The 15,581-nt window shown below is 39.7% G+C and overlaps 1 protein-coding gene across 1 annotated transcript; it reads right to left on the bottom strand.

The window, feature by feature from the left end:
- Positions 1 to 1,669: 1,669 nt before the first annotated feature.
- Positions 1,670 to 15,368, bottom strand: sh3gl1b (SH3-domain GRB2-like 1b). The gene is made up of 9 exons (XM_070832764.1): positions 15,047 to 15,368; positions 9,077 to 9,145; positions 8,790 to 8,862; positions 8,563 to 8,706; positions 8,092 to 8,225; positions 7,755 to 7,913; positions 6,504 to 6,607; positions 6,193 to 6,326; positions 1,670 to 3,938 (listed from the first exon to the last, which is right to left on the bottom strand). The coding sequence occupies exons 1-9, from the start codon at positions 15,089 to 15,091 to the stop codon at positions 3,745 to 3,747; spliced, it is 1,056 nt and encodes a 351-aa protein (XP_070688865.1). The 5' UTR covers positions 15,092 to 15,368; the 3' UTR covers positions 1,670 to 3,744.
- Between the last annotated feature and the right edge of the window lie 213 nt (positions 15,369 to 15,581).

Here is a 15,581-nt window from a genome sequence, read left to right as displayed (position 1 = left end):
AACTGGATGCTTTAAAGGGAAAAAAATGGTAGTGGACTTAAACATAAATAGATCAATGTGGTACTTGTTCAATACTCTTGTTTTATTAGTAAAAATATTATTTATAAGAAAGAAAACAGGATTAGAATATATTCATATTTTAGATACAACAAAATATTGTTTGTAGAGCAGCAGCAATGTTTTCAACAGCAAAAGCTCAACAGCGTTTCCTTGTAAACAAATCTAAATAACATTCCTGACATGTCAGTCACACTGAAATCAGTCACCACTTGTGGAGGGAATATTCAGAGCCTGTTACAGAACAAACAGCACACTGCCAAAATACTCCTGCACTGAAATTTAACTGAAGTAAAAGTATCTAAGTATAACAATAAAGGACTCAGTACAGAGAAACACCCCATGACTGTTACATTATTATATATTAGACTATATTTACTCATGCATTAATAATAATGTTGTAGCTGGTTGAGGTGAAGTTAAACTATACAACTGTAAAGGACTGCAACTAATGATTATTTTTGTTATGGATTAATGTACTGATTATTTTTTTGAATAAAAAGCCTGGTTGTAACAGTTGTGAAAATGGTAAGAAATGCAGTAACAAATTCAGAGCCAAGGATTATCCGGGCAGGATTAAACATGAATTATAATACAGAAATTATTAAAAAGAGAGAGAGCAAATCCTCACATTTACAAAGCGTGAACAGCTGAAAAAAATATCACTTTTCTGCTAGTTTATGATTGCTGAATGGGTGTTTGGATAAATTACTCGCAAAAGTGAGTTTTCCCAATTTTTCTTTTTCTTTTGAACAAAACCATATTTTCTGCTCTGCTACTCTCACTCCCTGGTTTCTTTTGTCAAGAAAGTGATAAAAGAACCGAACTTCAAATAATCCTGGGCTCTTAATAATGTAGAAATGGTTGTCGTTCCTAAAAATATTGAAGTGGTTGGAAGCTAGAGGAATATTTCCTTTATTTTTGCATTGTCTACTCAGTTCAAATGCCTTAAATATAATTTCAAAGCCGCCACGGTATGATGTTACACCTCATTATTGATCAAACAACAATAACAAAAATTTTCATTTTTATTTATTGTAAGAAGGGGGAGGTGGGGGAAGAGAAAGAAGCACGTACAAATACTTGGATAATAAAAGACATAATATTGCGGTTAAATTCTGTACTCATACCAAAAGTAAAAAGGCAACTTAAATCTAAGACATACATTTACAAGGTGTAATATAGGACTACATGCAAAGATTAATTTAAATGTTTTAAGGTCTTGTATATAAAAAATAATACTATAGAGAGCCAGAATGATTTAATGCTGTTCAAAAGAGCATTTAAGACTGATTAAACAAAGACATAGCCCTTTAAAAGAGAAATCAGTGGGACTTTTTTTTTTCCAAATACAGATTAAACTAAAAAAAAAAAAAACAGTTTCCACTGGTGGTCTGCTGATAAACCTCACATTAGTCTACACATCATATGTCCAGGAAACTGCCTGTAGTGTCAGAAATGTGCACGCAGGCAATTCATCTTTACACAGGAAAGTGCCAAAGGCTAAACATAAAACCAAAAGTAGAAAAGAAATTCTTGACCATTTTCTTAAGTAGCTAGGTTAGTTTTTGGTTGCTGTATTAGTTGCAGTACTTTCCCTCCTTTTTTTCCCCCCAAAGGCACTAAAACAAAGCTAACGAGGACTTTTGTTTGCCAACAGTGTGATCCAGACAGTCCTTTAACTTTGCCCTGAACTTGATACAAACATTAAAATGTAGAAAGGTCAGAGATGTAAACATATTAGACAAGGACTAAACTCAGGAGTGGGGGACGTGTTTGGCAGTGCGGAGTGATGGACAAACACACATAGCAGGAGGGGAAATGTAGCAGAAACATACTGCCGACGGTGACACATTTGTCATTCACAATTAAAACATTTTTTTCCACACCAAGACAATTCGAAGTCAGCTGGACTGACGGTGACTGGTATGGATTTGTGTTTGGTAACAAAAGTTCTACAAATTAGTCACAACGGACATCTTACAAGTGATTTTCCCTTGATGTTTTCCCTTTCACCCAAGGTCTCTCCCTCATACTGTACAGCGTATGTTGGATTAGACTCCATCTGTGGACTGTGGCTAAATCCAGAACAAGAAACCAGCCTCGTCTAAACAGATTAACTACACAGGAGGGACACCCGTCTGCATCAGCCCAAATAAAGTCGAATCATAGTCGTTGTGAATCGTCAGGCTCACAGGTCAGAATAAGTTTTGAACGCACGCACGAGTTTCACATTCTCGAAGACACGAGGGCAGACGGAAACATTGGGACAGTTAGGGATGAATATGAAAGACTGAGTCGCTGCCAGCAGCGTCATCTATTCAGACACAGCATGGAGTTAACAAGCGCCAAAAACAGGGGTCATAAGACCGAATAAAGGAAAAGGCTTGACATGCTGAGACAAACAGGCCCAAAACTAAATGAATATATGGCTGTTAGAGAATAGTTAGCAGTTTAACAAACAGGCGCACTGAGCGATCTGTTGCTATTGCATTTTATATCGTCTTTTTGGCTCTGTCTCCTCTATTGAACGGACTAGCAGACAACGACTACACAGCTAATCATTCTGCTTCTCTAGACAACAAACACACGCCTGCCTTAAGTGACAAAAAGGTGCAACGTCTGCATTTAACTTTGGGTCTGTGTGCAATGGTGGAGTAAGTCTGTCACACACACACATCAATCTCATTTGAGGACCAAGGTGCAATTACAACATTTTCTCACATATTCAGTAAGCAATTCTTTTCACTTTTAAAACTACTGTAGTAGGTTGAGACCAACATAAATCTAATACTGAAACAGTATAAGGAAACCAGTGAATTAGGCCTGTTGTCTTCTGAAGATATCATCAGCCCACAGCTTAGACACAGATCTTTAAAAAGAGCATTAAAAACAGGCCAAAACCTGAAAAAACAGTCTAAATGACAAATCTGAGGCTGATTTCGGCTCGTGTTTATCATTAAAACTGCGAAGGTGTTTCTTTTTAGATACAGCTAGTTAAACTACATTTCTAGTCATGTATAGTTCCATTTTAGTTTAGGTGAAGTCATTCTCAGTCTGGCCAGCAGATGGCATCGAGAAATGAGCTCCAGTCCTTAAATGGGGCACAAACAAGGTTTTCAGTTGTGAAATGAGGATAATGTGCAATCAGGTTACACATGACAGTTACTTTGAGGTTTGAGTTGGCCTCTTCAGTCTGAAAACTGGCTGTTTTGTCGGTGACCAGATATAAACAGACTGCAGTCACACAAAAAGGATGATATGAAATGTATCACTCCAGTCAACATAATCACCTGATTTAATGCGAATTGTCTTTACCGAATCAGTAATCTGTGGTTCAAGAAAAACATTGGTTAAAAATGTGTCATTAGTTAGACTTCAAGAAGTGTTCCTGACTGCCAGATATCGAGTAATGACATTTTGTGTCCATCTTAGATCCGTTTACCTTTGAGTGGAACAGGTTGATATTCTGGTCTGGACTTTGAAATGAGACCATCTTCTCCAGAACTCCACATGACAATAAGTGCTCGTCTGCGATGTTGACGTTGGAGCTGAAGGTGAAAATGAATATTCTGCGGACCATCCCTTCACTTTCCTCCCTCTCTACTAATTCTACTTGTTCTCTCCTCCTCCTCCTCCTCCTCCTCTCCATCAGTTTCCTCCTCGGCTCTCTTGCGCTCTTTTGCATTAGTGTGGTAACGGTACGAGGACCTCGACGTAGTTGAGAGGGAAGAATCCAGACTGGCCGTTCAGCATTCCCTCGTACCAGTTCTCGTCAATCTGATTGGTCAGGGTGATGATGTCGCCCTCGCGGAAGCCCAGCTCTCCCTCGTTCTCTGGATCGAAGTCATACAGTGCCTTACAGCTCGGCTGCTCTGGGGCTGAGAAAACACAAGGAGGAAGGAATGAAGGAGATGGGTCTCAGACGCAGCGAGGGGCCGCAGCAGTGCCAGTTAAGGTTGTTGTCACACTGCACACCTTTAGCATGTAATCTACTGTATACCATACTTCACATTTGTTTATACAGTACGTATTAGTATAACATAAGCATTTGGCACAGTCATATTCACTCCAACACAGCGTTGCAAACAAGCTCAAGTGTGCTGACAAGTTAAATCTTTGACCAAAATCCCAACATCCTATATTTCTGTATGACCATGTTTCCTTCCTCCCTCCATCCCTTTCTCTGTGACCTCATGTAGATCAGCAGAGAGTGGAGCTCCACACACAGACAAACTAGGCTTTTTTGTCTCCAAACAATTTTCTCATTGTTAACCCCACAGGCTGCTGGGCAGGCTAGAGACGGGGAAAGCTCACTCATTCTGCGTTTTACTCCAGACAGTATCAATTTACAGAGGCAGACAAAATAGTGTAAACACTTTACTGAACAGAATCAACTCTGAAGCAACTTAAGATGATTATAAACATTTCTCTAATGGTTCCAATAAATGTCAATTAGTGAAACGGTCTCTCTTTAAAAAAAAAAAAAAAAAAGTCTGACATTTGAGCAGTTTGATGAACTGAAAAACTGATAAATATTGCTAATTAGCTTTAAGCTAACATAAGCCATAATTGTTTAATTGTTTGTTTTTCCTCCTGTGAGCAGTTATGATAGCAAGGTCAAAACATATGTGTATTTATCAGAAAATAGTGACCGTCCTATTAGACACTCCTTTACTATAAGCTGATTTTTTGGCCACTTGGGGGCAGCGGAAACAAGCTGTGACCACAACACTGACATATTATCACCTATAAAGTTGAAATGGTGAACGGTTTAGTTAACAGTTGCTTACAGCAGTTATGGAGCAATGTTATCATTCATTTGACATCATGTCAAAGACCTGAAACCTACTAATGTCTGTAAAACTGAGGGGACCTGCTGAATCAGGTGATAATTCTCTGCAGGGACATTACCGAAAGCACCCTTTCACATTGTTAGCACAATTTTCTTTGATATTTCATTGCCATTATCAAAATATGAGAGAATACTGGCCATACTTAAGAAAATGGCGGATTTATAATTACAGTAATTTCAAGAAATGCAATATGAATGTTAGCACAGTGCAACAAGCTGCTCCAAAGTCAAATCATGGTCTCTCATTATCATTCTAGCACCAGCTGCTTGTTTCCTACATGTTAGTTACGGTAATTCTCCTTTTACTAACAAAAGCACTGATTGCATAGCATGCTAACAGTAATAATAGCAAGGTATATTTCTTAATATGCCATTTTGTGTTAGGTGTTTTTAGTAAGTCAGGTTGAATTATCTAGATTACAGGATGTGGGTTTCATTTCATCCAAACCTCCTACACGCTGTTAAATTATACATGCACTATGAACCACCAATTGTGAGCTGAACCTGTGAGAAGGAACTTGTATCCTGCTTCCCACATTTCACATTATAGAAGCTGTGCGAGCACACTGCACCATTTCAGCACCACAAAACTTGTGACAATGTAAAATGGCCCACACAATCTGTGACTCACACAATCTGGGTTTCCGAAAGGACAATCTGGCCAAGTGAAAGGACGGCTCTGATGATGTCAGAGGAAAGATGAACAAGGTCAGTTGGAGAAAGGCCAGCCAGATGACAGCGCAGGACACACATTCACTCACTCACTCACACACACACACACACTGCCCACCCCCCACCCTCTTGAGCAATCATCTTGGCAATGCCAGATTTCTGAGGAATTTATAATGCAGATACGCTACTTTGAGTCATCTTCTGTGTGTGTAGAAACTAAGGGTGTCACAATTCTCAAAAAAACACAATTTAATCTGGCTTTCTGTTAAAACGCCACAATTTTTGTTTTCCAGCACTGACAGCTATGCCGTTGTTAGACTATTGAGAATGATTTGTAAAGATTCACAGATCAATTTTGTTTTAGAATAGAAATCATGACACCCCTAGTAGAGACAGCTGGATGTTTTGTGATGTTGGATAGTAATAGTAAGGATGAATACAAAACAATGCTGAAGACAAAATTTATTTTGTTGTTGTCGTTTTGCCAATGAGCCACTTCATCATTTTTACATTAATGGTTAGTTTCAACTTATTTTATCCAAGCATTTAAAATGATAAAACATACAAATATGTTAGAACCATTTCAGAGCCCATCAGCTTTTTCTTACCTGAGTTGCGTGAAGGTGGGAGGGCCATTGAGGTTGAGTAGCCGCCATTTGAATGGTTGTCCTCACTGAAGTCAAAGATAGGCTTGGGTTTAGGTGTGTATTCACGTCTTGGTCGGTTCTGGGCCTCATTCATCCTATTCAAAAATATAAATTGATTCAAATTTTACATTTTAAACCCTTCACAATAACAAAAATGCAAAATGATATTTGAAGTTAGTGTGACTGAACCAAAACCAAACTTGAAAAGCTCTAAGGAGAAGGCTGCACAGTACACTGGTATTTGTGTGCTGTGTCAGGTTTCATTACTGCACCTGTCTCTGAGTTTGTCAGAAAGCTCCTCCAGAACCTGCACGGCCTGTCTGTGGTACTGCAACTGGGACTCCACAAGAGACGAGAGCTGGCTCACCTGTTCTATCTACACACACACACACCACACACACCACACAGAAATACATTGTGTTAAAACACTTTAATACAGTTCTGTATTCTTGATTATAAATAACAGCTCATAAAAGTCCCAGTAACAGCACGAGGGCATATGCTTCACCCTGGAGACACATTATCATGGAGCCTAATGGGTAATAAATAATTTAGATATTTGTTAGATAAGAGTCTTAACTCATGGTCCGATTTCTCTGGTTATTCAGTCTAGCTTCTAAGCAGATCTTGAGCTGATTTTGTCAAACTACTATTTCAAGGTCAAAAATTATCTTTCATGCTCAAATGCAGTTCTATGTAGTATTTAAACAGCTATAGGGAACCACATAAAAGTGGCTGAAACTAGAGAAAGAACAGGAGATGCGGAACAAACAGACTTCCTCCAGGTAGCACTGGTCATATTCAAACTGTCAACTAACCTTGAATATTTCATCTAACTGCTCAATTGCTGTGTGTATTGTGACAAAAGACGCAAACCAGTTTACATCTACATTCACTCAGATGTATGCGCCAACCTGTTTCGTCCTCCGATGCCTCCTTGTCTACAGGTGTGCACGGCTGCGGTTATGTAAAGGGCTTATACTTCAATGCAAATAGTGGTTTAAGGTTATAACCGTTCAACTGCAGCTATTCAAAGACATGTTTATGTCCAGTGTGAGTGTTATTGTAGATTGTATACTGGACAGGTGTGTTTTCACAGGTGTGTATTGGACAGCAGGATCCAGAGGTGTCACTATATATCACAAGGAGGACCAGGCTGACAATAACTGTAGTTAACCTTTGAAAGGTTTTTCATTAACATATGTATACCGTACTTAATATATATTTAGGATGGGAGGTTTTTTTTTAATTGGATGTTTATATTACTGTAAGGAACTCAGAATCAGTATTTTAGACTGAACAACAACAACAAAAAAGATAATTTACATGACTCTGATATACAAAGTATGTAAATGTGTTAAATATGACCACATTTCTCCCATCAGAATTTATGTTTACAGCTGAAGAGATGGAAAACAGGAGAAGCCCTGACTTTTGGATGTGTTTCATTTTAAAGATGGACGGCACAGGGGCAGGTTAGGACACTAACACCACACACTGAACGGTGATAAATCGGTCCTCACATCAGTCTCCAGCAGGTTGTACATGCTCGTCTCGGCCACCTCCTTTGACTCGTGAAACTTCTCCAGGGCCTGTCGAACCTCCTCATCCGGGATCTTGCCTTGACGCTTTTTCTTGTAATCATAGTCCAGGCGACGGCCTTCCAGCTTCTTCAGATGGTGCTGCGGTGGTGAGAGCCTCAGTTAGTAAACTATCTTGCATAAAATAAAATTTGACAATTTGAAGAAATAATGATGAAAGGTGTGATTGGTGTCTTCTAATGTCGCAACAACAGGAGAGATGAACCAATGAACTGTCTTAAAGTTTATATCCCTGTCACTCAGCAGCATGTCAGGGTACCTGTATCTCTCTGAGGTCCTTGTCACAGAGCCCTTGCAATGGATCAATGAAGTTCTGTTTCACATCGATATCTAGGGAGTCTTTGACTTCTGCCAATCTCTTCATGGCCTCTCCAACATCTACTAGTGCTCCGCCTGAGCCACACAGACAGAGATTAATAGCTCAGTGACACTGGTAGATTTACAGTATGGTACCACAGAATCATATCACCACCAGACCACACTAAAAACCCACAAACAGTATCTACAAAACCACACACAGACAGACACAAAGACAAAGATATACCACTTAAAAAAGTCAAAAAGCTTTTTATAAGCACAAAAAGTTTGGGTCCAATCCATCAGTCCATATTTTAACTATACCACACATACACACAAAGCACAACCAATAGCCCATAATAAGAAACTCCAAAATTCCTCGACCCAGAATTTACTATCCCAAACCACACACACACAGAAACACATGTCTTACCGAAGTTAGTGTCTTCCCCGAGTTCTCGTCCATACTTGCCCATACATTCCCCGAGCAGCCCCTCGGCCTGGGGGTAGCCGGGGTTCTTCACCTGACCACGGATCTTCGACATGGTGTTCAACATGGACAGTTTGGCCCGTGATGCTGGAGAACAGGAGTTGAAACCATTTTCATTTAAAGAGTTCCAGCGTTTTAAATAAATGTGTGAAAACAGGTTATTGTCTCACCTGGGTTGGGCTGAAGGTACTCAGATGTTTTGGAGATTACCTCCACCACCGCTTTACTCGTCACATCAACTTTCTACAAAATAAAGCAAGCACACATACATCAGAGGTGCACACAGCAAAGCTACAGAACTGAAATGTAGTAATGACAGGCATACTGTCCTGTACTGTTGTACCCTTTGTTGACCATTGCAGCAATATGTTTGTGTACTATGTGCAAAACCAAGCAGGCCTACAGCTTTGGCCACAGACATTTCTCTTTTAAGACCTCAGAAAGATGCCTCACTTACCCGTTCCAAGTCTCTGAAGTCATCATCTAGTTTAGTGCCTTCTGCACCTCCGACTTTCTCACTTACCAGCTAAAGGGGGGGGGGAGAGACAGAGTGAGAACAAATTAATTAGTGCTGCTCATGAGGTTGTGATTTGAGTGGGGGACAAGCCTAAGCTCATCTCTAATTTACACATTCACACTCCTCCTGCTTTGTGTAGGAAATCCAATGATGATCCTTTCTTTTGGCAAAATGTGTGTGTGACCTAGACATAGGAAGGTGGAATAAAGTAACTGTGCAGCAATCTTGTTATGTGTAGAAATCAAACAGAGAACAACACAAAAAGTGTTATGCAATACCTTTTGTTTACACTTTGCAGGATGACAAATGTTGGCCCAGCTAACTCAATTACTTTTTCTTCAATAAAAACAATATGCAACAATTTAAGAGGACTAAAACATGCTGATTCAAAGCATATGCCTTTCCAATCTCTCAACATGTTTTTAGGCCAGAGACAAAAGTCCACGAAAAAGAAAACAGTCCAGTTGCTGTAAATGTGTATTACAAGATTTTTTGTACATCCCTCTTAGTTAGTTCCTTAAATTATGAATTTGTGCTTTTTCAGAGACAAACGTCAGTCACAGAGAGCTGGTACATATCTAAAACCGTTATTCTGGCATTGTAATGAGACTGGACTGCTGTGAAAGCCTGCCGTGTCCATGAACTACATGGTTCCATATCCAAGTTTTTCCAAGTGGAATGGGCAGAAAAACAACTCGCACCACCACCAGGACGATTATAAAAAAGGCACGCAACAGCCCTTGGTTGCAGAGTAACTTGTAGACCTGTTTTTCTTCAAAGCAAAAACCACAATGACTACTTTTGTCTTCATGTAATGAGTCAGGTCAAAATTATTCACAATACTTTTAGTAATAAACGTTGTGTCACACCGGTACACAATGAATCCGTCTTGCTCTTGTGCGTTTCAGTTTTGAGGGAAGTTGTAAAAACCCTGTTGTTAATCTTTATTTATTCCACCCTACAGTGTTAATAGTGTTAACTTTCAAACTGTCTGTGGGCAGTTAATGAAACACTGCAAGAGAGATTTGGAAAGGGGGCAAATAATTTAGGATGACATTTGTAAGATTTGAATTTCATCCTCTAAAACACTAGAGTATATGACCCTGAAGGGCTACTGGTGATGTTGTGGCTTTCATAAAATACCACTCTGCATGTCAACAATATGAGTGATTCTGTGTATTGTATACATTTGGAGGACTTGGCTGATACTCCTGTATACTTAGCACAATGCTCTCTGAACATTGAACAATTAACTCTGAACAGGCTTAAACACATCAAATCTTTAAAGAGTTAAGAATCCGTTTTCCTTTCCTTTGTCAAATTCACTCATCTGTGACTCAAACTACTGTTGGTGACCTTTGACTGGACTTGCAGAGACAGAGGGAAATGCTTTGTGAAAGAATATTATGATGGGCCAGTGAACAGTAGTAGAGTTCAATATGTGGCCATAAAGTTCAACATCAGAGCTTTAAGGTAGCAGATATAATAATTAAGGATTTGTTTATATATTATCTGTTCTAACAAACAAACAAAATTAAATACACAGTGGGTATAATTCCTCCTCAGCAGCAGCTCACAGACTTTTGCTCAACAGTCTTCAGTGAACACATCTTCAAGTTACGCTGCTGAATCTCTGCTGTATGTGGAAACCACATGACAAGAGGCCTTGGGGGATGCAGGTCACAAGTAAAGACACAACCTCAACTCTAAGCCTACTCAGCATTTGACTCTTCACCTCAGAGGAAAGACTGCAGACTGCAAGCACAAAATATAACTTCGAATCACATTTAAACGTATCGTTTTCAGCACCAATGTCTGCCTTTGAAGGCCTTTTAGGGAGGGAAGAAGAATATAATTTATGTTGGCATATATGGCTGGCTCTTTTTGTAGTAAGTCACTAAACTTGATATCTTAATTTGTGAGGCACTACATACGTTTACTTTTTTATTCTGCTCATGAAAACATTACATTCTCACATCAGTGTAACACTATTATTTACATGCACACAGGCTCAAAAGAACAGGGCCCAAAAACATCCACAAAAGGTTATCATCTGGAAGGTTTTGTGTAAACACACACGGAGCTACACAGAGGGATCAGCCTATAACATGTATCCTTTTCATCTTAATGGCTGGATGTTTAAGATAGTGGTAGTCAGTTAAAGGCCAGTGAATTATCACAAAGCCTCAAGATCTTGTTTGGCTTCAGATGGCCTGAAGGCCCAAAAAGTTGACTTATATGGAGACCTAGACACCAAATGAGTAACAAGAGACAGAGGAAAAGAAGCAGCCTAGTGTAGATCTTCATTATTTCCAAATGTAGCATGTGAGAAATCAGCTGGTAGACATCAGTTGTTGGTGAAGACCACATCATTTTCACTGGCTTATTTCTCTCACACAACAAACTTGTCTATGTGCTGTAGTGTGGCATGCTGTTCTTAAAGCCATCCTATGTGGTAAAAACATTTCACATATACAAAAATATGAAAACTAGGTCAGTGTGGTGGTTGGTGATCAAAGATAGCTACAAAAACGGAAGAACTGTCACTCCAGGATCTAAGCAAACCACATTTCAAGAGCAAACTATGTTTACGAGATTGGACATAAAAAGTGAAGGTGTGATAGTGATTCAGCAGCCTTTATAATCAAACGTACTGTATTCTCAGTACAACAATGGAGCTTACCTTACGTTGGATCAGGAAGACTACTTGATTCTTTTTTACAATCTCCTGAAACAACCATTTTTACCTTTATACACTTAGAGGCCAATCACTGCTCTCCTTCACGATATAGATTAAAAGTAATTATTTCCAAGATGGGAATTATATTGGAGACAAATTAACACTCCATAAATCAAGATTAATCCCAGATGAAGTCTGCACCTCACTATAATCGACTTTAAATCCCTAAAAAAATAATCTCTCCTAATTGAGCTGCGTCTTAACACAAAATACAATGAAGAAGTTAAGCCAGAAACAGTGACGCTGGCAGTGGGGGTTGCCAACGCTGAAAGTTGTGGCAATACATCGCACAGTCGCCCTGCAAGGAAGTTGAAGCAGGCTTTACTTATCGCCAAGGGGCTGTGTTGGCCGATCAAATACAAGCAAGTGCACACTAAAATAGTTGCTGTCGTGAAAACTTTCCAGAGTTGTAAAATCCTGTCTGTGATTACAAACCATTGTGCAGTTTTTTGACACAAACTTTGCATTAATCTTTCAGTGCCACTGCACGTCATGGATCACTCATTGCCTCAGTGTTTCTAGAGGTTCTCAATTTCAAGTAGGACACATCTTCCACATCTTCCTAAATTATAGATCCAACGCTTCGTCTAGCTGATGTTAAGTGTTAGAGGAGAGATAAACTGGATATCACAAACTTGTTGGGTGGCTGGTCACCTCTGAACAAGTGTCTTTTCTGTTTCTGTTGTTTGTTGTAGTATGAATCTCAAGATATGGACTGCAATGGTGAGGCTAATCTCCAGAGCTCGAAGCTACTGTTATTTATTCAACCAATAATTTTTTTTTTTTTTAAATTGATACGTTATTTCAAATGTCTGATTTTGCTTTGTGTTAGCTGCATCTTTGCATCCAGTACATACACTACTCACAAAAAGTTAGGGATATTCAGCTTTCAGGTGAAATTTCAGGATGAACCTAAAATGCATTCTAACCTTTCCAGGTGAACTTAATGCGACCTTCTCTAAACCTTTGAATGCATATGTCCAACTGTTCAGTGTCTCAGTACTTTCTGCACCAGCTGCTGTTCTCTAACAAGAAGCTTAACAGCAACATTCACAACAGGTTTGATCCATGAATCCACCAATACATTTCCTGGTTCAGTTAGAATTGGTATTTAAACAGTCCTCCTCATCCTGCTGTTCACATTCTGACATCATGAGACCAAGACGACACCTAACAGTTGATCAGCAGCACCTCAACACTGGAGGCTTCAAACAGGAAGTCCTCAGACGGAGGTGTTCACTGAGCTTAGAGGGTCACAGAGTGTCATCAGGAGGTTGTAACAGTGATACAGAGACTGGAAGAGTCACAGAAAGGAGAGGAGTGGACGTCCTTTGGCCACATCCCAATTTATTGAGACACTGAAAGTTTTTTGTTGTGGTATACCTACCACTGTTGTTAGATTTTCTTTCAATAAATTGTTTAAGATGAATAAAATTACCATTGCATGCTTCTACTTAAATGCCCTACTTTCATGATATAATATCACTGTAGCATTCACTTTTTACATTTTCCATATATTTCACCTGAAAGTCGAATATCCCTAACTTTTTGTGAGTAGTGTATGTGAAACAGACAACTGGGTACGACAATCCCTTACTTAACCTTTCTGTGTCCTCCATGTAGGCATAACATATTTATATTTAGATGTAAACTGAAGCTTTTGAGAACTACAGGGCTTCTAACTATAACAGAAAAAAACTCAATAAAGTGCTCACATTTTATACTTAAAAATCAGGACCAACCATCAATCCCACTGTTACAACTGGCACTACTTAAAGCATGATTGTGTTTGTACTCTAAATAAGTCTGACATTTCAGGCTGTAAGATTTAATGTTAGGTGTAATTCTCAGAAAAACAAATACATAAAACAGAGGAAAAACAAGGACGTGTGAGCTACAGGGGACAGATATAATTCCTACAGCCAACTTCCTGCATGCCTCCAGTGTAGAAAATCTGAGCTATGTCAAGTGTTATTGACTCTCGTGGAGTTTTGGCAAGAAAAGCTGCTGCATTGCAGTCAAATAAAGGGAAAGCACACTCTTTTCCCCCCTCCCTCTCTGCATCATTTCTTTGGGTTACTTCTCCATACACAGCTCAACAACAAACACCTTTGCTATCCATTTTCATGACAGTCTGTGCCTTCGGTCTGAAGGACAACATCCAAACTGTGGCACTTTTGCTCACAACCAAACCAACAGGGATCTGAGTCGGTTCCTGACAGGAAGCTGGGGCAGAAAGCAAATGTCTTTCCTGCTTAGATCAGCAGGGGTAGGAAGAAAAAGAGACTCTAAAATCTTTTTATCCGTCCCCGCCCATGACTTGGAGAGCTGGGGCCAAAATTAAAAACATTCACACCAAGATTCAGACACTGAAACACAGTAAAACTTTTACATTTAAACACGACCAGCTGTGGCATTTCAAACTTTCTTCCCCTCGAGTGCTCTAAATGTTGATCTGGCTCGATAAATAAAGACTAACATAAAACACAGCTGGGGAAAAAAGGTAACTGGGTCTTCACTCCAAAGGAGCACAACTAAAACCTAATGTTCAGGTTACATTGGCTCACAGACGGAGGAGCTCTCTCTTATAAATAATCCATGGTCTCTCCCTAAATATCGACTCCAACTGCTGGCGTTAAGTTTAAACCTATCAATACTTGTTTGGTTTTTATTGCACGACTTTTTCGTGTAGTGTTTTTTTTACTCTCAGTGCTCTGAGTCACTCTTAGACAAACACAGCTAGCTAATGTTTACCATAGGCTGAATATTAATTGGCAACACTGCTGTTCATGGTGGCTCAAAAGCAGAAAATGTGAAATACCTGTAAAGCGTTCACAGCATATTCTCTCTCTCACACACACACATATGTATATATATATATATATAATACTTAGCATTAGCTAAACTTTGTTGACGCTAGTTCAACGTTAGTACAAAACATGTCGGAAAGGTGCTGGTTAGCTTGCAGTAAAAGAGCAGAGGATAACAACTTAAAATAACAGTGATATTTCACACACTGACACAAAGCGTTTCTAGCATTGTCTTCCTGCTGTCACCACACAAAGCGGTATTATCATTAGCCAACTATAACCCGCTAGCTAGTGGTGCTAAATGAGGCTAGCTGCTAACGACTCATGACAGTTGCTAGCTAAAAGAAAAGTTTTGCAAACCTGACTGGCTTTATAAAACTGCTTCTTCAAGCCCGCTACAGACATCTTGAACCCCGGCCGTCTTCAGCTTCCAACGAAGGAGCAAATAGGTCACGATTTAACTAAAGTTAGCGGTATAGTTAGTTAGAAAAGGGGGCCAGAGCAGAGATGTTTGGGAGGAATCATAGGACCGCACAGCCGTCACTCCAAGTCGGGACACGCCAACTGACCACGTCCACGTCGAGGGTGACTCTTCCCACTGTCACGGCAGACAACGGGCTGAAATGTGCCAAAGCAACCAAAAACCACAATAGTATCCCCTGAGCTAGACACGCAGACAGCTTTGGGCGCAGTTGTAGGTTATGCAGAGCACCAAATCTGCACCAGCCACTTTAAAGAAATCAGTTTCTTGAGTTTCCACAGTTGAGGAAGCTCATGTTGGTGCACACTGCCACCTGCTGGGTGGAGCAGCTACACACCGCTCTGTCTGCTGCAGGCCTGCAGGACACATGTTCTCTGTTTGTTCACCGAGTCACAAGAAACACATTTACTGCAC

This window comes from Pempheris klunzingeri, chromosome 6 (assembly GCF_042242105.1).
Source record: "Pempheris klunzingeri isolate RE-2024b chromosome 6, fPemKlu1.hap1, whole genome shotgun sequence".
NCBI classification, from domain to species: Eukaryota; Metazoa; Chordata; class Actinopteri; order Acropomatiformes; family Pempheridae; genus Pempheris; species Pempheris klunzingeri.
Note: the sequence above shows the minus strand (reverse complement) of the source record. Positions and strands in the feature narration are given on the sequence as shown.

What these genes read in the sequence shown, in the direction of transcription:
- sh3gl1b (XM_070832764.1), bottom strand. Translation starts at nt 15,091, where the DNA reads ATGTCTGTAGCGGGCTTGAAGAAGCAGTTTTATAAAGCCAGTCAG. An exon ending in AGTTTTATAAAGCCAGTCAG is followed by an intron (nt 9,146 to 15,046) that starts GTTTGCAAAACT and finishes CCCCCCCTTTAG; the next exon opens with CTGGTAAGTGAGAAAGTCGG. An exon ending in AGGACCTCAGAGAGATACAG is followed by an intron (nt 7,914 to 8,091) that starts GTACCCTGACAT and finishes TCACCACCGCAG; the next exon opens with CACCATCTGAAGAAGCTGGA.